Here is a 23664-nt window from a genome sequence, read left to right on the forward strand (position 1 = left end):
ATATGGTAAACTCCAGACTAAATCCTAGAGGTGAGATATGAAAATTTAGTAAGGCACCAGTTGCTATTCGTACTATGGTACCTGAGTAAAAGCTCTTCTTTGCCACTCCAGGAGAGCCCTTCTGAATACACCAGTTCTTTCCTCCTGTGCAGAAACTCTCTGGACTGTTTGGTTTTCAGCTTAGCTCTGCATTACAGCTGAAAGAACACTTCTGGTAACAAGTTTTCTGAAAAGAGAGACCACTAATCACCACCATGTCATGACGGAGAGGAGATTTTTTTATTTTTTTTTCCATGTTCAGAATGGCTCCTGATTTACAGAGGAAAACCTGTTTTGATATTAGCCCAGTTCTGCAATTAGGCAGTGTTTCATGCTCTGAGATTTGTATTCTGCTACCTTCTGTTCAGAAGCTAAAGGAAAACTTAGTCCACAACTGAAAGTTGTGGGGCCTGCAAAATATGTTGGTTGTGAGCAACTCATTTATGTTTGTTAAATAGCTTTCTTTGAGCCTAGGTCCACCTGCTGCAAGGCACCTTTGATGAAAAAATAAGTTTTTTATTATTTTTAGCTTTTTTAGACAGTCTTATTTTATGAAATGAGCTATGAAGCCTTTTGAAAATGTAAGTCATGAGGACAGAGATGTTGAAGAGTGAACTATTTCTACTCCAATTTCCATTTAATAAGCAAAGTCTTATCAATAGCACCATGTAGTTTGTCTCTTACTGGTATGATCTTTGGCTAAATCTTTTATTCCGTCTTGGTAAAATACTGTATGTGGCTGTGACAAGCAGCGTATTCCAAGTTGTTTGCTAAAGAGAGTATGTGCTGTGTTTAAGTACTACTCTTATATGATACATTTTGAAAACAACTGTATGAGAAGATCCTGAGTGGACAGCACACCAAGAAAAAGGAGGGGGAAAAAAAAAGAGGCCTGAGTGGCCAGTAAGAAAACAACACAGGACAACACATTTATTGTTGCTAATTCCAAGGGTATCCATTGAATGAATGTTAATGAAGTAGAAAAGGAGAAGCAGAAACAAATGCTTCTGAGCAAAATAAGTTGTGGTTTTGTTTTGGTTTGGTTTGGGTTTGTTTTTTTTTTTTGCCATGGAAAAACACAGTCTTAAATGCTCACTTTCCTTTGCAAAACAGCCATTTGTTCAAGTGTGCATCTGTGATGCTGGTAATAAAGAATGGCTCAGGTTGCAAGTTGCTTTCCTCAATGCCATGGTAGTTGCTCTCCATGGGAATAGATCTACCCATGATTTTTATTTTTGTGTTTTGTGGGGAGGTGGAAAAAAGTGTTCTTAAACTTTTATGGTGCAAACTTCTGTGAAGATGATAAACAGTTGTAGATGACATTCCATAGTAGATTGTCTTCCAGCTCATGCCACTTCTGTGTTGCATCACCTTTGTCTTCTGACTGTTTCTCAAAACAGAAGTGTATCCCTAAATATAATTCAAAGCTATGCATTATTCTTAGAAGATAACTGAGTGTGTTTTTGTGGGTGAAGGTGTATAACCAGTCTGGTTTTTCCCCTATTCTAAACCTTTACATATTCAATAAAGATCTAAATTTGGCACTTCAGCCACGTGCTTAGAAGGTGGATACAGGAGGTGTGATTTATCTAGTCCATGGAATCAAGTATCCTGGCTGAAAACACTGGCTGAATTTATAAGAAGCTGCATAGAAGCATGGAGAAGTCTGCACTTCTGTGCCTCTGGCATAATGGAAGAAATGTTCTCGGAATGAAAATGACAGATGTGTAATAAGGATAATAGGGAGTAGAGGGCAGAGTTCCTCTTCCACTGGGTAAGACAGACTTTAAGGACTTGCTAGTTAGTCAAGAAAGACATTTTGAATGAATGAGTGGGTCTGTTGCGTGAAGGCTTGATTTTGTTTTGTTTTTTTTTTTAAACTACTGACAGCTGATACCTACACATCAAAACAGAATCATAAGCTGCCAGAAATTCTTATTAACTTTTTGGTACTGTTGGTGTCCAAAAGGAAATCAGATTGATAATTTCTATTTCTGATTAATTTATTAGTTTGCTTTAAGGAGAAACAAAGGGATTTGGATGTAAAGTACTGCTTTAGTTTTGTACCCAAGACAATTTTGAATTTTAGTTGTTATAATAATATTAACATCGCATTTAAGCAATACTAGTTTCTTATCCTGAGAAAGATGTTAAAGGAGCTCTACAACCAAATAAAACCACAGGTAAAGGTCTGTAAGAATAATGCCAGACAGGAGAACAAAATTTCCAGAAATGGACTGGCTGTGGAAAGCATTGGTGTGAGGAGACTCATTTGAGAAGCTTTTATTTTTGGTTTAGGTCTGTACTGGGCCTGGCAGGGATGGGGTTAACTTTCTTCATAGCAGCCCCCATGGTGCTGTGCTTTGCATTTGTGGCTAGAAGTGTTGATAATGCGCCAGTGTTTTGAAAAAAAATGAACCCTGCTGGCACAGCATCGTGGCTGTCTCCCCACTGCCACTCTTGGATCACAGCTCACTACTTCCAAGTCTTGATGAATGAGAAGAAATCTGTACAGCAGAGCGAGAAAATTGCTGGATAATTTTTGCTGTTAACAGCTTATCTCCTCATTTTTCCTGTTCTGGTGATCTGATAAGTGACCAGAATAAATATATCTGGGGGATTATTTACTCTAGAAAGGAGTGAAATTTTTAATTACCCTAAGGTTAATTAATATGTTATGTTCCTGTCTTCATGCTAATAATCTAATGCTGAGGTGTTTCTGTTGTTTTGGAGAGGAGTATTTTACTGACTTTAGCTGGAGGGCAAGCTTTTTCTTGGAGCAGCAAGCAATAGTTCTAACAAATACTCCTAAGTTGCAGAGGGTAGTGGGAATTTTGCAATTAATAGCAGATGAGGAAAGTTGCTGTTAGCAGAAAAATCTTAGGTTTTTATTTTATTCCCATACCTGTTGTTTTCATTCAAGAAAATGAATCATTTTGTGCACTGTGACTGGCAATATGTTGAAAAGGTAACATCAGAGATTCTGCTTAGTGATGCTTTTGATGCAGCCTAGAGTTGGTGAAGAAGCTGGGAGTTCAGTTCCGAAGATGTAACTGCCTTCTGAGTCACTGTGTGAAAAGGGGCATTTACACAGTGAACTTGTGCTCTGTGCACTTAACCTGCTTCCCTTTTCTGTTGCTTGATGCTCAGGGAAGCCTCTGTCAATCTCTCTGTAAGAGGCAGAATTAGGTCTGCTTTCACTCACATAAATTCACTGTCTACAACATAGGGTTTTTTTCTGAGGTTTTCTTGTGGTTTTTTTTTTTTCTCTGTTTTTATCACAGCTGTTCTGTATGGTAATTCCTGTAGTGTTTCTCTTTATTTCTGTCATTGTTAGACCATTGTTTCTGTCTATTCATATCTTCCTTCGCAGAACCATATTTAAGTTCTCTATACTCACCTCAATGGCATCTGTAGCCTTTAAGTGCATTAAGTAGCTGTGACAATTGTGTGGTGTGTTTCTTATTCTCTCTCTTCTCCTTTCCCATAGGGGAAAAACAGGATGTGGAACAGTTTTTAAATTGTTAAATGCTGATATGTGTTTATCTTTTTTTGCATTAATGAAAGCAAGGTCAAAAGAAGAATGCTTGAACTTGGGAATGAATATGTAGAAATTTGTGTTGATTTTGTGGGATTTCATTCTGCAGGTTTGACCTGCTTTGACCAGCTTTAGGTAATATTCTGAATGTGGATGTTGAAAATAAAGACTTCTTTTGGAATGGAAATAGATATTGTATAAGAAGACTGTATACAGGAGGAGGGACAGGGACAGATCTTAGGGGCTACCAGATGTATTACCCCTGCTGTATGAGGTCTAATGGCTTTAGCCTTATTACATGGCACTGTAGTGCATCTAGAAATTAAGGCTATACACAAGGTAGTCTCTCATTGCAAATCAAGTGCTCATTAAATGGTTGCATGTTGGTTTGTGTTTAATAGTAATATCCTGTCACATTCCTATTATTAATTGTGAATTTAACTCACTAGAAATAATATATGCATTTTTAATCTCAACTTAGACTCCAGTAAAACCTCACGTACACAGATCTGTTAAAACTGACACACAAAACTGACAGATTGTGTCAGACAGTCTTGTTTCATTCTGTCTTGTCATTCAACTTTTTGTCCACAACACAATGCCTAGCACTATGTCTATTTTAGATGGTAAAATGGTAGTGCTCTTTATTGTTGGTTTATGATGGACGTAAAACATGACCTTCTTTACTTTTTTTTTTTCCTATTTTAAGTCCTGATTCAAGCCCTAGTCTCCTCTTTGGCCCCTCTTTCTGTTTTGTTAATTATGCTGAAAACTAGCAAATTTCCTTTGGCAGTGTGATTTCTCCCCTTTGCTTCATTGTTTGAATTTTCTGTTGCATGTCCTGCATCAAGTTCAAGTTCCTTTGCTGGTCTTTAGGTTGCTCCACTTCCTTTTCACACTGCTGTTTATGCCTAGCACTTCTTTTTATATACCAGGCTGCTTGCTATTACTCATTAATCGTGGGGGGGGTGGGGAATCAACCTCATTTGGTATATGGTTCTGTTTCTAAGTCCAGTGCATATCTGATGGTTCCAAAAGCAAAACTGGAAGAGATGAGAGTGTAACTCCTTGAATCTATGCTGCACTATTCTTTCTCCTATTGACCTTCCTGCATGTGTGTGGAGTCTGTGACAGAGGGAGAACCAGGGAGAGGGAGGGCAGTGGGGGAAGACACCATGGATGAGACATTAACTGGCAGGCGAAGCACTGATCTTGAGAGAAGTTTTATTTGTTTTTTTTTTTTTTTTTTTTAAAACACTAAAATAGGCCAAGTACTGTAGTCTTGATATGTAGCATGATATTTGAGTAATTCAAAGAGCTTAATATAATCAGAAAACTTAAATATTTATTGCTCATCCCTTCTTCAGGTCATTGATAAGAAATTCTGAATGAAAGCGATCTCAAAACCTGCCCCTAGAGGCTTGCTGCTGGCCCTCCCCTATCTGAAAAAATGATCACTAAGCTTTTGCCTCTCCTTTAATCAGGAGTTTAACCAGTTTCAGTTCATGAAAGGACCTTTCTTCCAGTCCTTTGGCACCTTAAGTTTCCTGAGTGGACTTTGGTAGGGAAACTTATACAGATCTTCCAAAATTCTTTGATATATATTGTTTGTCCATGTGCTAATTGACACCCTTATAGCCCTCCAGCAAGCTGACAAAGTGGATTTCCCTTTACAGAGGTCATGCTAACTTTTTCCCACCAAGCTCTGTTAAGGCATGTGCTCAGTGGTCTTATTGTTTGTTACAGAGTCTCCCATTTTACCAGGGATGGAAAGCTGACTCGCTGGTCTGTAATCCCTATGAAGAACCCCTTGAGATCCATTTTTCAGATGGGACTTGCACTCTGGAAAAGTGTTTTTCATGATGTTTGCTGATGCACCTTAGCCTGCCATTTAAAATAATTTCATGTTTTGTGTTCCTTGAGAGCTGAGGGATGAATGCCATCTGGTCATGGTGGTGTGCAAGCACAGAACTTACCTAATTACGATGTTTGAAGGCTTGAAACTCAAGTAAGCTCTCCTGAACTAGTAGTCATTGTAGATGTTTTTGACTGTCTTCCAGTATGATCCCTGAAATACTAATCCAGCAATTAGTGACATTGCAGTCAGATTGTGACAGCTATGTTCCTTTGATTGAAGTGTGTTTGATATAGATAAGCCAGTGTTTCACAGATGCTCGTATTTCTTTGTTAAGCACACAACATTACAAAGCATTGCCATTCTTGATGGGGACCAAATAATATTTAGGTGACTCAGAAAAGAGCTATTGTTACATAGTTGTTTGTCTGGGGTTTTTTCTTCAAGATAAATTGTGCTTAAGAAAATGAGATGATTACAGTGCTTCTTATTTTTATTTCTCAAGGGTTATATAAGCTATTCTGTTAAATCCTACTTCTGAAAGCAGAGTGAGGGTTGTTCTTGAGGCAGCTGTTCAGAAATACTCTTTCAGAAAAGAGCATCTTCAAACCAGCCTTTCATTTCAGCACAGGTTTGAGGTCTAGCTTGCCTGTGTTCCTCCAGAGACATATTTGTGGCTTTTCATGCAAGGGAGGTAGTTGGGATAAATACTAATGCTTTCCTTCTTGCAGAGAGTTTTGTTCCTCTCTGGGAAACAGTATAAAGGTGACCAACAGCTTTTTGAAGCAGTCTTCCCCTAGTCAATTGGCTTTATCTTCTTTTGCTTTCATTTTCTGTGTTTGTGTAACTATTTCTCCAGTCAGTGAGCTTCATTAATTTTGCAAGCTGCCTGATGGAAATTTTCTATTCATCTTAGAACACAAAATATTTTAGCAAAATTTTATTCATCTGGGTTCGCAGTATAGGTAACTTCAGACAATGCTGAATTCCCATTCCCCTCCATCAATGGGAATTCCCCCTCCATTCCTATCCATCCGTGGGAATTCCCATTCCCCTCTGCTCCTCCTGTGGTTTGTCTGTTTGGTGGTTTTCTTTGTTTGTTTATTTTGGGTTTGCCCCCCCCCCATCTTGGAGAGTTGAGGATAAATGCTAGATTGACCTATGGACCCCTATAAATTTAACCTAAAGAAGCTATTCATGAAAATGTACATCACATAGAATCATAAAATCATAGAATGGTTTGGGCTGGAAAGGACTTTTGAGGTTATCAAGTTCCAACCCCCCTGCCATGGGCAGGGACACCCTCCACTAGCCCAGGTTGCTCAAAGCCTCGTTGAACCTGACCTTGAACCTCTCCAGGGATGAGGCATCCACAGCTTCCCTGGGCAACCTGTTCCAGTGCCTCACCACCCTCACAGTAAAGAATATCTTTCTAACATCTAATCTAAATCTGCCCTCTTCCAGTTTAAATCCATTACCAATACAATAAGAGAAGGTCGTCACTGAGAAATTCGTGCTTCTAATCAGGAGTGCTAGCAGTGCTCCTGGATAATGATGAAAAAATATTTGAGTTCTGGCATTTTAAAAATTCTCAGGGAAGAGAAAATTATGTGTTTTGTAGCTCATGGAATATTTAGTTTTCAAGCTTTAAATTAGTAAGATACAGAAATATTTGCATGTATCCAGACAAGTAACTGTAGAAAATAAAATGGTACAGTATTGTACTTAAACTAAAACTATCATATTGTAATGAAGTGTTACAGTAGCAGTGTATGCTTGTCCCGAAGTGTATGTGTGTGTATATATATATATATGTATATATAGGGTATATGTATTTTACTGTAGGAGTGTATGCTTGTATATGGCTACAGCTGCTGCCACGCAGATCAAGATTAAAGACGTATTCTAAAAGAATATGCAGTACCATAATATATTCAAAAATAAAGCATGATTATTTTTTTTAGAGAAAAGGGAGATAGACACAAGGTTAGGGTAATTGCCTAAACTGTGACATTATTTACTGAGAATAATGCTGACTGCAAGTGGGAAATTAATTGTGTCCTATGAATTTAGTAGGCACTTCACTCAAAACTATGTAGTAATTTTCGGTTTTCAGAGGTGTTCTTTCAATTGGCATTTTAACCTTTATATGTCATGTGTTAGTTCCATTAGAACAGCCGTCAGGCAAAATGATGAGTTGCGATTGTTCTACCTAAATCTGAGTGGTCAATATCTTACTCAGTAAGAGAGAATCTGTAAGAGAACACAAAGTAGAAAGGAAACTATGAAAACATTTTCTCTTGGGACAAATTGTTCCTCACTCTTGCTGGAGTAGCTGATTGAAAACAAAGCAAAAAAGGATTTAAAACAGAGCACTAGAGCAATTTGTTGAACTCTTCAGACACAAGTCATTTAACATAACAGTAGAAACAACTGCCTGGACAACTTTTCAAATTATTTTTATGTCTTATTACTTAGCAGCAGCCTCTTTATTTTTTTTTTTTTTAATTATTTTCTTCCTGCAGCAGTAGTACTAGCTTCTGTATTGGAAACTATCTTGATTGGTGTTGTACTTGTTTGGGCCTGAAGTCACTTTGTTGTCATTGTTTCTTCTGTTGCTGGCTATTAAAAGATCATGTGTTACTTTTGTCACCAAGTTTCATCTTTTAGGAATTTACCTTAAAATATCTTTAAAAATTCAAGCAATTTCTAGACTAACATGCAGATATTAACATTCAATAGTGTATAAATACTGCAGATATCCTGGCTGACTGTGTGATTTAATTTTGTTATGGGTGACTGACCTTAAAACAGAATGTATAGATGAAATTAAATTTGTTAACTGCATTTTCCTCCTGGTTTTGAGTATTCTGATAATTCTAGACAGTGATTGTGGTACCTCTGCAAATAGAGTTAAAAAAATCCTGCAGAACATGGTTTTGTGTAATAGGTGCTGTAAAGTGCTTAGCCCAGTTCTGATACCATCTTTAGTGTGATTTCTGAAGCAGAAATAAAAACAACAGGTAATATTATTTTAAGGTTCTGTGCTAGCAACATCTGATTAATAATTCAAAACTAACAGCTTAACTCTCAGTCCTTTCTTATTCAGTCTCTTCTGGCGGCTTTGTTGGCAGAAAATATTCCTTGGATTCCACTTACGTCATGCCTTTAATCATACTAGCATCTTGGGCAACCTTTTGTCCTTAAAAGATTCAGTTAGTTTCCAGTATAGTGATCTTGAAGTGACAGTGACATACCCTACTTTCCTGTTCAAAGTGTTTCAGTTCTCAGTCATTATGTTTCAGCATTGCTTATTCAAAACATATAACATTCCTTCTTAAAAAACAAACCAAAACAAAACACTCCAAACAAAAAAAACCCAGAAAAAAACACTGACACAGAGAGATGGTTTGTTCTTTTTAGACTGCAGTTTGGAAATACTATATTTTTCCAGGCTTTTGTAGATTTTGTATTCCCAATATGTTTCTATTCATAAAGCAACGAAGCACATTTGCATGACATGTCATTTATGATCATATGTTTGCAGTACGAATTGTTATTGTAGGTCCTTATTGCCTGATAGTGGAAGAAAGCAGGACTTGGGACATAAAATTAATTAGTTCCAATCTCACTGAAATTGTGAATACTTATTTATAAAATGTTTAATTGTGGTGTTGTGTTCCTCTCATAATTCACAAACTCTTGGGTTTGGAAAGATCTTTTTGCCATGGATTAGTTTATTCTAATTTCACTGCAAATATCCATATTTGCTTTTCACTAATTTCCCTGGAAATTCAGATCACCCTTTTAAGTTAGTACTAGCCTTAAACTCCTAAACAGACTAGGACTGTGAAGCTCGCATTCACCTGTGTAATCTGCATGTTGTATAACGTTACAGGTTGCATCTGTGGAACATGTAAGTTTGGGAGTGTTTTAAACTTGGCCACTTTAAGTGAGAGCTAATGGTACTGGCTGTTAAACTGTGATCCAGGAGCATTTGTTTTATACAGCCACTCGTCTGGAATTAAGTTTAAAACATCCAGTTTCAGTTCTTGGAAAAAAGAGAAATCTGAATGAATCAGTGGTGGAGGTGAGAAGGGAAGCTAGGGAACTGAAATCCGCAGCTGCATTCCTGAATCTGCAAAATGCAGATCTATGTTTTTTAGTACAGTATGAAATTGCTTGTTTGCATCACCCATGTACAGTACTGTGGTGACAAGCATTTTTTAAGAGTACGAACAAGCTTTAAAATTATTATACTTAAATATACCTGAGACATTAGAGTATGTTACAAAAACTTGTGATGGATCATTTAAGATTATAAATGTGAAATAGAAAATTATTTTAATATTGTCTGAATGTATAAGAGCTACATATAGGTTTGATAATTGAGGATTTACTGTTCAGCTCATCTCTATTTTTTTTTTGTTAGTTTGTGCAACTTTATTCTGATGCATCTTGTACCTTATAAAAGATATTCTAGTAGGTATCCTTGTATGTTGACTTGATGTGGTTTCACTGGTGGGTGATGGGATTTGCTGCTTCTTGTATCCATTTAAAAAATGGTTGTGAAAGCTGATCCTAGGCAGATCAGTGTTGTCACCCCACAATATACATAGCTGCAGTAGTGGGAGAGCAAAGAAAGCTGAAGTATCCTTACACTTGAGTGATGTGACAGTACAGGTTTTATTTCTGAGATGTTCTGGTCTTCCATCTCAGCTGTACGCTTTATCTTTTGCTTTGAGGAGAACAGACGTGAGACAGCTGTGATCTGAAGGGTATGCCACCCCAAATTCATGTGGTGCTGCATCTAAGTTAATGTACTCTTAACTCATAGCATGACAACAGACTCAGTTGAGGACAAGTGCCATTGATTTGATTAATGAAAAGCTCTCCTGTGGAGGAATGTATTCTACTTCTTGAGTGAACTATTTCTTTCCTGTAAATACTTTTTCCTGCTTCGGTATGTGAGGAAAAGTGTCACCTATTCATGCTTCTCTTAATTCTTTTTTTATTTTTTTCTTGCCTCCCCTCCATCAAATTTATCACACATTGAATCACTTACTACAGGGATTGTGGCAGTAGCTACAAGGATTAGGGAGAGCTCTCCTGCCTGAAATGTAAGTGCTTTCCAGAGGTGTAGTTTGGTTCTGTTAGAAGTGCTGGAGCTGGGCAGCAGCTAGAGGCAGGGTAGGGATCAAAGTGCAACTGTGTCTGCAGCCGGAATCTTACACCCTGCTGCCTGGTGTCTCTTGCTTTGCTCATGTGCTGTCATCTTCTATTTTTGCTAACCATTAGGGTTTTGCTTAGTGTATGTGTCTTCCTTTGTAGCATGATCTCTTTCTTAGGGTCACTTCAAATGGTTTGGAACAAATCTGGTGTTACAAGGATCTGGGCACACCTTACTGTGTCCTTGGCCTTTCCCTTCAGATTCCTGTGGCTCACTGCAGTTGCAGCTTTTGATCATTACCAAAAGATTGCAGTTAAAAAGGTCGTGGAAATATTTTGCAACTTCAGTACAGAAAGGTCCACAACATCAGTTATGTGTTTGGGGTGATGATGAGCAGGTTGGCCTCGGTGATCTAAGCAGCTTTTCTCATCAGTGTTCCTAGTTGTTTCTGTGTTACAGTCTGAAGACCATTTACATTGAAAACAAAACCAAAAGAATAATCCTTCCTTTTAGAACAATTGGAAAGAGACATGGTCTTAAAAGAAGTAAACAAGCTAAATATCCTTACAGTGATGTAGTATTATCTCAATGACGTGTTTAAAGTAGAGCTTTTTATTATTTATCTCTCTTACCATAGCTGTAAAATTGTTGCCATTTCCTGTGTGGGAGAGGAACAGGAGAAAAACTGACTCAGATTCTTTTTTTTTTTTTTTTTTTTTTTCCCCCCTAATGTGTATGGCTGAATTAAGTCTTGTAAAGAGATTTGAAAGAAAAAAGAAATAGCAACTTGCCAGGAAAAAAACAAAAATCAAATGGAAGATGATTTTCGGGATCAGGGTGAAGAAATTGTAAGATCACTACCTCTTCTTTTAAAACCAGGGTTGCTTTTATAACATCACAGTAACATACAGAGTTTGAAGGACTTCATGAGTGTTACTCCCAGAGGATGGTCAAAGAGAAATACTGCTTTACAACATCAAGTCGGGTGGATCGTGAGCCCCAGCTGAGGCTTTCTGGTAGTGGCTGGTGGTGCATGTTGACAGTAACTTGTGCTGCTGTGCGCTGAGTAAATTGTATCTAACAATGTGGAATTAAGTTGGCTTTCTGCTGAAATAAGTATTTTTTTACTTTTTTCTCCTTTTTTTTAATTCCTAAGCAAAGTTTATGCCACTATTGCCAAGGCAACACTTGCAGCACAAACCATAGCATTAGTGCAATGGATGAGTAAAATGCATTGGGATTCGTGAGGGATTTCCCTTGCAATGCTGTGGAGGCTCCTCTGGAAACTGAACCTGTGTTTGCTGCTGTGTTTGTGCGTAAAATACCCTTCCTGAATGATCAAATAGCTGTCTGGAAGTACTGGAGGAGATTTACCTGTCAGACCAGGGAGTTGGACACCTAGGCACGATTTCTAAGTGTCTGAAAGACTGAAAAGCCAGCAGAGATAATAGTGTAGTAGTGGTTTGGGGTTTTTTTGGTTTTTTTTTTTTTTGACAGATAACATTAGAAAGAGAACAAGTTGAATATGATTTCTTATTGGTCTAACCTCTCAAACTTTATTTACACAAATTGCTGTAGAGATTTTTTTTAAGTGCCTGTTCCAATTTTCAAGAAAGTCAGAGAATTTGTAAATGAATGCTGCAGTAAAAGTCAGCCTTTGCTGATTTTGCTCATTTTAAATATTTGTCACCAGCTACTATTACTAGCTAGTAATTATGCTGTTTTCAATTAAAAACTGTTAAGACTTGTTTGAATACTGGCAATACAGCTGTAATGATCTTTCTGTATTAGTTTGTTAGAACAAGCATCATGTCTAATTGAAGTAGGTATCTAATGGATATAGAAATATTTGTGCTTATCTTTTAAAACATGTTATTAAAAATGTGAAGATATTAAAGAATGAATACTTAAAGTTATGAAATAAACGTTCTACACAACTTGATACCAAACATTTTAGCTCTTTATATTGTATCCTTGAGCTTGGGTTGAATGCCTAATAAGTACTGTGCAAGCAGCACTGTTATTTAAGAAAACATTTTAAATTTATAGAAGGATAACAAATCTAAGGGAAGGAAAACTGTGTCATTCCAGTAAATGAGTTTTGCAAACAACTGCAATTTGGGAAAGATTGGTTTTTATAGACTAAAAAAAAACCTAGAAAGTGTCCCATCAGATATCAGTATAGGCTCTGCATGAAGCAGGCTGTTTGATTTCTTGAAAATTATTTTTGATTTCACATGCTCTGATAGTTTGGAACATATGTCTTGTAAGGGACAAAAGAGGACAAAACTTGATTGAGAGATTTTTAGCGGTGAAGAGTTCAACACAATCCTTAGCAACTGCTAGCAGTAAAAAAACAGCTTGAGCCTTCTTTAGTCTGAATGTATATATGTTAATTTACCAGCTACCAGATCTCATACTTTTATCTCTTTTATCTTAAGTGTCTTTTATACTTATATTTTTAATATGCCTTACATATGTATGAACATACATACATGGGTATTCATACAGGGTGTGATTCTGTTATTCTAAGTCTCTCATTAATAAGCTCAGTAGACCCTGCTTCTGGAGACATCATTTGTATATTACTATAAGATACGTTTCTTAAATCCTTTAAATAATTTTTGTGATACTTTTCAGAGCCATCCCTTTTATAACATATTTCAGAACTTGAAAATCAGAAAAGAACCTATTAGTGGGAATTAGTTATCTTCATGACAAATGTCAATATAATTTTTTGGTTTCTTGTTCCTCATATGTGCATCCAAGGATCATATCGATCCCTTAAACAACATGTCCATCAGATTATCTTACACTACCTTCTCTTTCCTTCCTTGTAACAGTTTGTCATCATTCCTGTTTATTGTGGTACTACTGTATCCCACAGTGGTCCTTGATTTGATAGAGAGCAGTCCTGGCGGAACCATGCACCTATTATTGCATCTTTGTAGGTATTATTTGATGAAAATATTAGCAGAAAAATAATTAAGCTGATTAAATAGCCTTAAGGTATTCCTTTGAAGTGTAAACAGGCAGCATGGAAGATTGCACACAGATGCTTTCAGGGCAATGTAGCAAATGGGGAATGAAGTTGGGACTAGTGATAGATATGGTTTGAGAGGGTGACAACTTGGTCAGAATATTATGATTGGAAATAAAGTGGCAGATTATTTTTTTTTAAAAGGAATTGCACATTTAAAGATTATGATTGCCAAATGTATTAAAGACAACTGTGGACCAAAAATAAAATTATTTTAATCTACCTGTCTTACTAATTAGTATTATTTTAAGTTATTGTTGTAAATACTCAAGTTTAGTTGTTTCTGAAGGTGAAAAATTATGTGTCATTCAGGAAACTTATTAAAAATATTATCTTTTCATCTTCAGAAGCCATTTCTCAAGGAAGACTTCTGCCATATTTGTTTGAAAATACTTTGAAGATAGTCTCTGTGTACTTTATGAACAATCCCGTGGGCTGTGCACTGGAAGAGTGCTGACATTGGATTCTGCTCTTCTTAATGGAGTGAGGGGAAACTTCACAAAAAAAGAGCAAATTGACCCTCATAGCTTGTCAGAAGGATCTGCCTTTCTCAGTGGACTGTACAGAGAATTTAGGCAATTAGGTTAAACAGGTTTCCACATCTTGGTCTGACTTTCCTTATCTCCATGCTCACATTCTAGGGTATCACTTAAAATGAGATACCAGGGTACATAAGGAGTGTATTGGTTTCCCGCAGATATAATTGCATTGTAAAGGCATGGCTCTGCTTACCTGTCTCTTTTCTGAGGTTTTATTATTCTGTTACTAACCTCCTAAGCAGCCTTGAAAGAACTACTGATGTTGTTTATAAAATCAATGAGTTTGCAATGTTTAGAGGGCTTCAGAAAAATACCATGTGGAGAAGAAAATGGATGCTCTGCAGCATTTAATATGACTTGGTGAGCAGCCTGTCAGCTAAGACTTGAAAAGAAAAAAGAAAAAGAAAATCAATTTAGAATGACCAGCAAGTAATAAAAAAACTGAAGCATGCTTCAAGGTTCAGACATTTGGTGCCACTTTTACCCTGCTGTGCACTATAGTTAGTGTTCATAAGTTTAGCTTCTAATTTAGCAGAATCATTCTGTAATGAAAATGTTTGTCCAGTACACTTGACATTCTTGAGATCACTGCACTTAAATCAGCTGTTTCTTTTAGAAAATATTTCAGTTACAGTTGACATCCCCAGGCATTTTTTGGTGGCTCTTTTTGCAGCACCTCTTCCTCAGTGGGTGCTGCACAGAAATCACGGTGCTTCCTTGTGGGCATTGTGCTGCTGGTGGCCTCTTTTTTTCATGGAAGAGAGAGATCAAGGTATTGAGGGTGCTGAGTGATTCCATACCATACACAGCTGTGTTCAAGTAGAGGTGCCTAAACACAACAGCCATCCAGATCTTGAACGCTTGTTCTTCAAAAGTATCAGTGCTCAACGCTTACAATGCTAAGCTATTGCTTTTATCCATTCTGTGTAATAGAAGTTTATTAAAAATTCAGTAACAAAAAACCCCAGTTTGCATTATTGCTTCCATTCTTACTTTTGAGGTTTTTATGAGTAAACTTATTTGTAGTGGGACTGAGGAGAGATTTGCTAAGTTGTCTTTGATTTGTTGAAGTATTTTACCGACCAGTTGCCTAGTTCAGTGTTAATAAAAATGAGGGGTTTAAAAACAAATTAATTCAGTCATAGTGAAATACTTGTTACTATTAATTTAGTTAGGTAAGTTTGTTTGAATTTTTGTAGGATATGGAATAGTCTAAAACATTCCAAAAAGGATAAATTTTGATGTTATAGCAAATAGCTCTTACGGAAAATTTGTAATTCTGTTGTACTTAAAACTTTCCAGAAATGGAATAAAAATATATCTCTTCTGAACACAGGGATCAATTCTAAATGATGCACTTTTTGAAAATAAATTTACAGGGCTTTTTTTTTAGTTTTTCAATTATTTTCACAGGCTGATCCAGAAGAGCTGATTCAGATGGTCACAAAGCATGTTACTCAGTATGGCTATACAGACTGGCCTGAAGAAATAGCAACTTTGATAAATCAGCTGCGTTACTACAATGAACGACTACTGGATTTCACTCAAGCTCAGATTCTGCAAGGACTTGGCAAAGGAGTGGATGTGCAGAGGTTTACTGCAGATGGACAGTACAAGAGAGAAACAATACTAGGATTGGCAGAGTAAGTAATGTCTGTTATGTTTATTTTCTTTATTTTGAAATGGAATTACTTTAAGCTTTAAATCGGGAAAGTACGTTGGAAGTAGTGCTGACCTTTAGAAGGGATAAGTTAACCGTTGCTTTAGATATTTACACTGTAATGCTGCTACAATGGGAGCCTTTTCCATTCAGTTACTCCACTTAAATGACATGTTGCTCAAATGGATTTATAACTTCCAATGGAAACTATAACTCTTTGTTTATTAACTGCTAATTTTAATCAGGAAGGAATGAAATCAGAGCATAGGTGGAGATCTGATCTCTTCCTTTCATCTCCTGTAAACCTCCCCTAGCAATCTATTAGGGTACGCCCAAGCCTCAAAGTTTGTAATGAACTGTGGTTTAAAAAAAAAAAAAAGTTGATAAACTGTATTTTATTTTTAATAATTTAGTTAAAGTGACTGTAACAACATTTTTCCCCTGTAGTCATTTGGAAGTAGTGAAGTCTTCACTGCACATGTTCTGATATTTAGAATGCTTTTGTCTCACCTCTCAGTTATCCAGAACAGAAAAAAAGGAAAGATACAGGATAGTACAGTCTTTCAATTTAAAAAATACCTTTTAATTAATATCTGCATGCAGGTGTTTTAAGCTGTGAACAAGTCATGAATGTACTTGTTTTAAAGCCAATCACAGCCAAGTAACCACTAGACTGTCAAAGGAAGAGTTCCATGCAGTAAGAACCTTTGAATATCATTTTTAACCTAATTTTAAATTACTCTGTGCATAAAGCTTTTGAAGAGCATATTGAGATGTTTAGTCTTCCACTATTGTAGCTACTCATAGCTACAATTCCAACAGAAATTTGTTAGCAAAAAAAATTGTTATGAAATGCTGAATAAGAATAATAGTATAACCTCACGTTTTGAACACTAAGCTGATGCTTTGCATCTATAAAATCTATACCTGCAGAGATTTTGTCACTGTATTAATAAAAATAGCTTGTAAGCATCTTTTAATGTTTCCATTGGAGTTACCTGTTTGGTATGTATTGTTTTTTGAGCACGTCAGTAGTATGTCACTAGGTGAATGTTATATCTTGTTTATCTACAGTAACTTCAATACAAAAATCCTTCTGTTGTTATAGATATTTATTTTGGATGCAGTGTGCTTACTTACATTCTTATCCAAGAGTTCTTTAGATACTATCTTTCATAAAAATATGAGAAGAAAGTTCCTCACAGTAAGTAGAGATTGAAACACACTATGAAAGGGTTAGTAAAAATAAGGCTTCATAGCATGTGGATGAGAGTGGTAGTTCCATTTTAGGCAATTGTAAAGATTAAATTAATTTCTTTGTTCAGCTTGCAGTTTCCTTGCTTTAATCTTCTCAGTTACTCTTAATCTGTGTTTTCTAGTGAAAACGATGTGCAAATTCAGTATAATTGTGTGGCATGTTTTTTCTTATTTTTGAATTAAGTGCCTTATGTTTTTAATCTTTTGTGAAGTGCTGTTTGCAGGAACAACTGGAAGAGATGGTATCTTATTTACAAAACAACTTTGTACTAGAATGAGCAATTTGCTGAAACTACTTAACAAATAGTTGTCGGTTTTATCTTCCCTATTTGGTGTATTGTCATTAGAGCTTATTATGCATTATTTATCAAATATTTAAAGATCTGGGTGCCTCACAGACTTAATCAAGGTTAGTTCTCAAGCAGTTAACAATTTATTTGGGCAAAATAGATCTGGAATGTACCTGGAAAGGAATTGGGGAAACTAAAGCAAGACTAAATGGGAATTCCTGAGTAATCATGTGAAGTGTCCCATGTAGCTTCAGGCCAGCTATGATGTATAAGGTTTATAAATTAGTCTTTTACTTGAGGCCAGCTTTTGGGTGGCTTTTTTTTTTTTTTACCTGGCTCTGAGGTCTTCAGCCCGTCACTGCTTCTCTTAAAATGTTGAAAACAGAAGTTGAATATTTAATTATTTAATAACATTTTCTTCCTTGTTTTGTGTCACTGATCTGCAATACTTACTTTAGATTTTTAGAAAAATTGTGCAATTATCAAGCAATCTGAATTGTATAACTCAGGTTGGGCTTATTGGTTTCTCAGAATGATCTTGCTGCACATGAACTATGTCCCTTTCCAGAAGACTCAACCAGAAGGTCCTGTGTAAAATCACTTTGAATGTACTTCGTCTATTATTAGTGACATTAGCTTCTGAACTGTTGTATATGCTTCTGCTAAACTACTGTGCTCTATTGCCAGTGCAGGCGCAGCCTTTTCTCCCTGATGCAGTGCTGCTGCAGAATTTAACAGCCAGCCATAGCCTTCCATCTCATTTTCCTGCTTCAAACATGAAAGGCAACTAAAGGCTCGTGACTTAAATCTTCATTTCACTTCTCCAAGTTGGATTTTTTTTTAACATTTTTTGAAGATGGGCAATTAGAAAAGACGATCTCATTTCCCTTTATTATGATTGAATCCAGTAGTGGTTCTAATGCTTTGAAGCTGATTGATGGCAATGGGAAATGTTGAAGACTGCAATTGTGAGCAAATACATGCACATGTAAGATACAGCAGAGGTTTTAGAGAACAAGATAAAAAAAAATTGCTGTGAGCTGAGGAATCTTTATTTCTGTGAACTTGAAGATAGTCAGCAAACCCCCAGCTGAACACTACTGCACAGGCATAGTTTTTGATACTTTCACAGGCATATGGATGCTAGCTTTACTAGCATGCTTTACTTTTTAAGTAGAGGGTTATTAGATTCTTCCTAAGGATCATCTTCTTCCGTCAAGATATTCTATATCTGAATAGATGATACAAGAAAAGTAATATATTGTACCTTTTTTTTTTTTTAATTAAAGTATTGAGATCGGTGTTAAGAACTAGCCTGCAGAATAGTGCTGTTAACCTCATCATCTCCAGTGTACCTTTTCCTGAATATCTTCTGTTATCTTCCCCTTAGCCGGTGGCATACTCACTGTGCAGTTCTTGCATCAATCTTCACCTTCACTTTAAGTAGCAATCCCCTTGTTGACAATATGTCAAATGATTTCTGGAAAAACCAAGAGAATGTAAGTTTACATGTGTTGTGATTTGGCAACAACTGTGTGTCACTGGATAAAATAGATCTGCTTTTATGTACTGAATGGCAGCCTGCACAAACTGTGGCTACTGATGTGGAATTTACAGTGTAGTGTTGTTGTGGCAGTCCACCCTAATGTCGAAAAACAGAATAAAGCATCTGCCTCTGAAGATGAGATGACTCTTACTGAGTATTTCTGAAAAAGTTTCGATCATCATCCTCATAGGTACATCTTTCCTTGCTGGGTTAAAAAGTGTTCTGTTTGCGCTGAAGGGCTGAGTCTAGTTTCAAGAGACTGGGTGCAGGAAGCCTTGCTGTGCTGGAAAATCAGAGGGGAGGCACCATGGCCATTGGAACAGAAGAGACAGGGTAGTGTCTATTTGTTTGGGTTTTTTCTTTCTTCTTAAATGTATTTGAATAAATATTTTTTTCAATCTTAAAATATATATTTCTTTCTTTCAATTTTAATGCTTGTGTTCTACCTCCTTTCCTTTACATACATCTTATTCAGTGTAAAGTGCCTAATAGTTTTCAGGGGTTGTCATAACTAAGCGTCATTGCAAGAAGTCTGTGAACTTTTTTTTGTGGTTTTTTTTTTTGTTTGTTTGTTTGCTGTGAACTTTTTTTTGTGGGTTTTTTGTTTGTTTGTTTGTTTTCTTTTAACTATTAGAGCAATAATTATAATTCAAAGGTTATTCTTGTAGCTGGTTGTGAAGATTTTTCAGCGTTATGTTCTTTCTTGGCATTTTGTTTTTCTACTCTGTATTGTAGATCTTATTTTGATTCTATAATTTCTGTAGCAACTACGGGAGTGGAATGTGATATGTTGGAGTGAGCATCTGAAAATCAGAATTAAGGTGTATGAATGTGTCAGCTGTTCACCTAGGGTGGAGGTAAAATCGTGGACTCCAGTTGTAAGCCTTGTTTAGTATAGATCCATGTATGGTATAGATCTATGTACATGGCAAAAAAGAGAACCAGGAGGATATGGTCTCTAATCTGTAGGTTTATTCTACTTTCCTTTTATTGGTGATGGTATAGAAAACCTTGTACTAAAAGTTATTTTTGATCCACAATGTCTGTCCCCTACCCCCAGTATTGTAGAAAACAATGTAATGGATCTAAGGAATCTAAACGACCTTATCATGTCACTCAAGCATATGGAGTTAACATGAATCTGTACGTGAGTGATATTAATATAATTTTGTAAACTAATTTACTGACAGTCACAATTTTGCTATTTTGTAGCAGTTCATGTTGAGTAAGGCTTTTTTCCTTAGTCCCACATGACTTTTAAAATAAAGAATCTAAAACAATATAGTCAACAGTATTCACACTAAATACATGTTTTAAGAAGTTTGTGACAGGTCTATTACGATGTAATTCTAAGCAGATGGTATTTTTATTGGAATTATTCTGAAAAAAGCCCCCAGAACCAAAAGCAAAAAACAAAACTTCAAAAACCCAGCATCAGCGTTAATAGTTTTGCATTGCACCTATACCAGCATAAAAACAAAAACAGTGTGTGTCTATTTGAGTCATATTAGCTTCAGTGGATTAATGAAAACTAATATAAAGTTAACTTCAGGCTTTCATCACTTAACAGATTCTCCAACTATTGTTCTGTTAAAGGGATATACAGTAACAGAAAACTAACTTTTAGTATTTCTTGAACATTTACAAAGTGGAGCTGGATGTTTTCACACCTTTTAGTCTGCAAATACTAACAGTGTTTCTGTCTGTGAACTTCTAGGAAGAGCTTTGAGGACCTACATGCCATTTGTTCTAAAACACTATAGGTGTTGCAGTAAATGGTATAAATGCTAACTGTGACACATTCCGTCCTGTATCACTTTGTAATTAAAATGAGATGAGAACTCAGGTTTTTGCTTTCGCGCAACAGTTAAGCAGAAACTGTCATGGAGAATCCAGGTCTGTGTGGAAAATATGCCTGTCTTTGGAATATCTCTGTAGTTTGATTTTTATTTTTTTTCCTATTTTTAATATTTTCCCCCGAATGCGGCACTGAGTATAAGCAAATGCAAGAAGGTGTTTGGTGTATATTTATTTAACTGTGATTCTAGTTTCTTGGTTTATGAAGAAAAAAATTAAAAAGAAATCATTACTTATCTAATGTAAGTATTTATTTTCATGTCATGTTTCTGGGGGCTTAGTGTATCTTGTGCTTGTTTTCTTTCATGTTTCTCCTGTACAAGAACACTTGAAGAAAACGTCTATAAGATTGCTGTTTCTTTGGCTCAGCGATACAGTGTTCCACTTTGGGAAGTTTATATGACCCATCTGGAATTTTTATTCACTGACAGTGGGTAAGTTGTCTTGCCTGTAAATACACATAGGATTCTGTTACACAGAAATAACGTGCTAACCTATGAGAAGACTGAAGTATTTTGGGGGTAGAGTTTGGTTTATGTTTTCGTATTTCTAGTGTTGTGATAGTTTGGGAATTTTTGTCTTTTCCATGTGATGATTTTGTAATCAGGCACAAAAATAGGTGTTACAAGCAAGGATAACGGGAATTTTTGTGTTTTCCATGTGATGATTTTGTAATCAGACACAAAAATAGGTGTTACAAGCAAGGATAAAAGTCCATATGTGTTTTATTGTTCTTATAACACTTTGTTTCAGTGTTTAGGTTTCCACAGATTTGACTGTGTAGTTCTCTCTTCTGGCAACCACTTGTCTTGTAGTTATTTTTACAGTCCCTTGGAATATGTCCTGAAGCTTGAACGTTTTTACAGAATTATTTATTTTTTAAAAAGTTTTGCCATTTATTGGTCTCTTTTCTGTATAATAGCAAAGGAAATAAATATATTGGAACTTCCTGTTCACATTATTCATCTATTCATCTCTGTTACAGTTTTTTGTAGAAGCCCCTTTGTTTTACAGTATTTCCTTGGAACTGTCCTAGCCTACAAGATTACAGCAGACCAGACCTGGCACTGCGGGGGGCATGGGGGCAGGGATGCTTTTCTTTTCTATTCCAGAGTTAGTTAGAGGGTGCTTTTTTTTTTGTTTTTAAACTTAGACATCCTGTCAATCAGATAAGTGTATTTTGCCCACTGAAAGATGAATAAACCCATTCGATGAAAGACTAAGCTACTTGCCTGAATAATGCATTTGGATGACAGTGATGTAGAGCCCCCTGTGTAATACAGCAGCTCTTATCTACTGTTCTGACAGACGTGGTCAAATTAGTCTAGTTTGTTTCAAGTTTTAAATTGTGAAAGCAGCTTTAGCTTGCAGCAGTATTTGTACCTCTTAACATTAACTATTAATTAAAAAGCATTAATTTTTTTTTTTTATAAAACATGAGGCATAAAAAAAAGCCTTGTAGATGTTGGTGCAAGATCTGAGAAGATTAAATAACATTCTGAGATTTTCTTTGCTTCCTTCAGAAAACAGAGAAGTCATACCCTCTAAATTTTGATGCTGCTAAATTATTTAGAGCTTTAAACAAAATAGACAATCAGGGTATAAACATAGCAGCACTGGGGTGAATGTGAAAGAGCCAGCTGACTTCTCTGGGACTAGAATATTACCTAAGGTATTTTGCAACAGTTTTCTATCATCTTCTCTGTTCTTGCCCTCCTTGAGTTAGTATTCATAGAATTCTGAAATCATTGAAGTACAAAGTAACAACCTTTTCCCTAATGAAATTCAAAAAAATTTTGAAAATTGATGTATAATAGCATAATATGCTGCTGAGCATGTTTTTGTTGTATCATAATCTCATTTTAAAGTTGATTGACAGCATATGGCCATTACAGTCTATTTTAGTCTTGGGATTATGGCATTAATAATGCATGCCTTGTTACGCATTCATTCTGAACTGAAAGAAGTTTATTCTAAGACTTAATCTCTTTAACCAAATATGCAGTATTACTGTAAGCCACTTTATGTAGGGAGAAGCTCAGAAGAAGGATTTACATAGTTTATGTTAACTATTCCTTGGATTACTTGATGGCAAATAAACATCACATGTTTTTCTGTTACAGTATGAATTTGAGTCTGACTAAAATTGTTCAGAATTTTAAAAAATTAAATGGAAATTGAATTGTTTATTTTGAAGAATCTGATCACATTTGATTACTAAAAATCTACAAAATACATCTTATTATTTCAGCGACAGGAAATTTTATGTTTGCCTGTCACAGAATCTTTTGTTCCAGAATCTTTCTGAACAGAATAATGAACCATTCCTATCCACTATCAACCCTGCCCCAAAAACACATGGCAAACCTCTGTCCATCCAGTCAATATAATTTAATGTCCATCTAGCCTTTAGTTTGATCTTTGGGTCTGGACAGAATAATGTATTCAGATCATACTCTTGAAATACATCAGTTCCAAGTATCTGTTTTTGTCTGATATATAAGAGTGAGTGATGCTTTATATGCTATATTTTGGGGTTGTTCAGCCTGGAGAAAAGAAGGCTCCAGGAAGACCTTATAGCAGCCTTCCAGTACCTGAAGGGGGCTACAGGAGAGATGGGGAGGGACTCTTTATCAGGGAGTGTAGTGACAGGATGAGGGGTAATGGTTGTAAGCTGAAAGAGATTTCAATTAGATATTAAGAAGAGGTTTTTCACTATGAGGGTGGTGAGACACTGGAACAGGTTTCCCAGGGAAGCTGTGGATGCCCCATGCCTGGAGGTGTTCAAGGCCAGGTTGGATGAGGCTTTGAGCAACCTGGGCTAGTGGAGGGTGTCCCTGCCCATGGCAGGGGGGGTGGGGGCCGGGGGTCTT

At 36.3% G+C, this 23664-nt stretch overlaps 1 protein-coding gene across 1 annotated transcript in view; it reads left to right on the forward strand.

The window, feature by feature from the left end:
* The window catches only part of LOC104462160 (neuroblastoma-amplified sequence-like), a gene marked incomplete at its 5' end in the record, with an annotated part of 62198 nt that overhangs the window by 22597 nt on the left and 15937 nt on the right, over positions 1 to 23664 (forward strand). Inside the window, 2 exons of the mRNA XM_010074007.1 lie at positions 15595 to 15824; positions 21115 to 21225. Of these exons, the coding sequence (XP_010072309.1) occupies positions 15595 to 15824; positions 21115 to 21225 (341 nt within the window). The remainder of the gene's footprint in view (positions 1 to 15594; positions 15825 to 21114; positions 21226 to 23664) is intronic.

This window comes from Pterocles gutturalis, unplaced genomic scaffold (assembly GCF_000699245.1).
Source record: "Pterocles gutturalis isolate BGI_N339 unplaced genomic scaffold, ASM69924v1 scaffold2487, whole genome shotgun sequence".
Lineage (NCBI taxonomy): Eukaryota > Metazoa > Chordata > Aves > Pterocliformes > Pteroclidae > Pterocles > Pterocles gutturalis.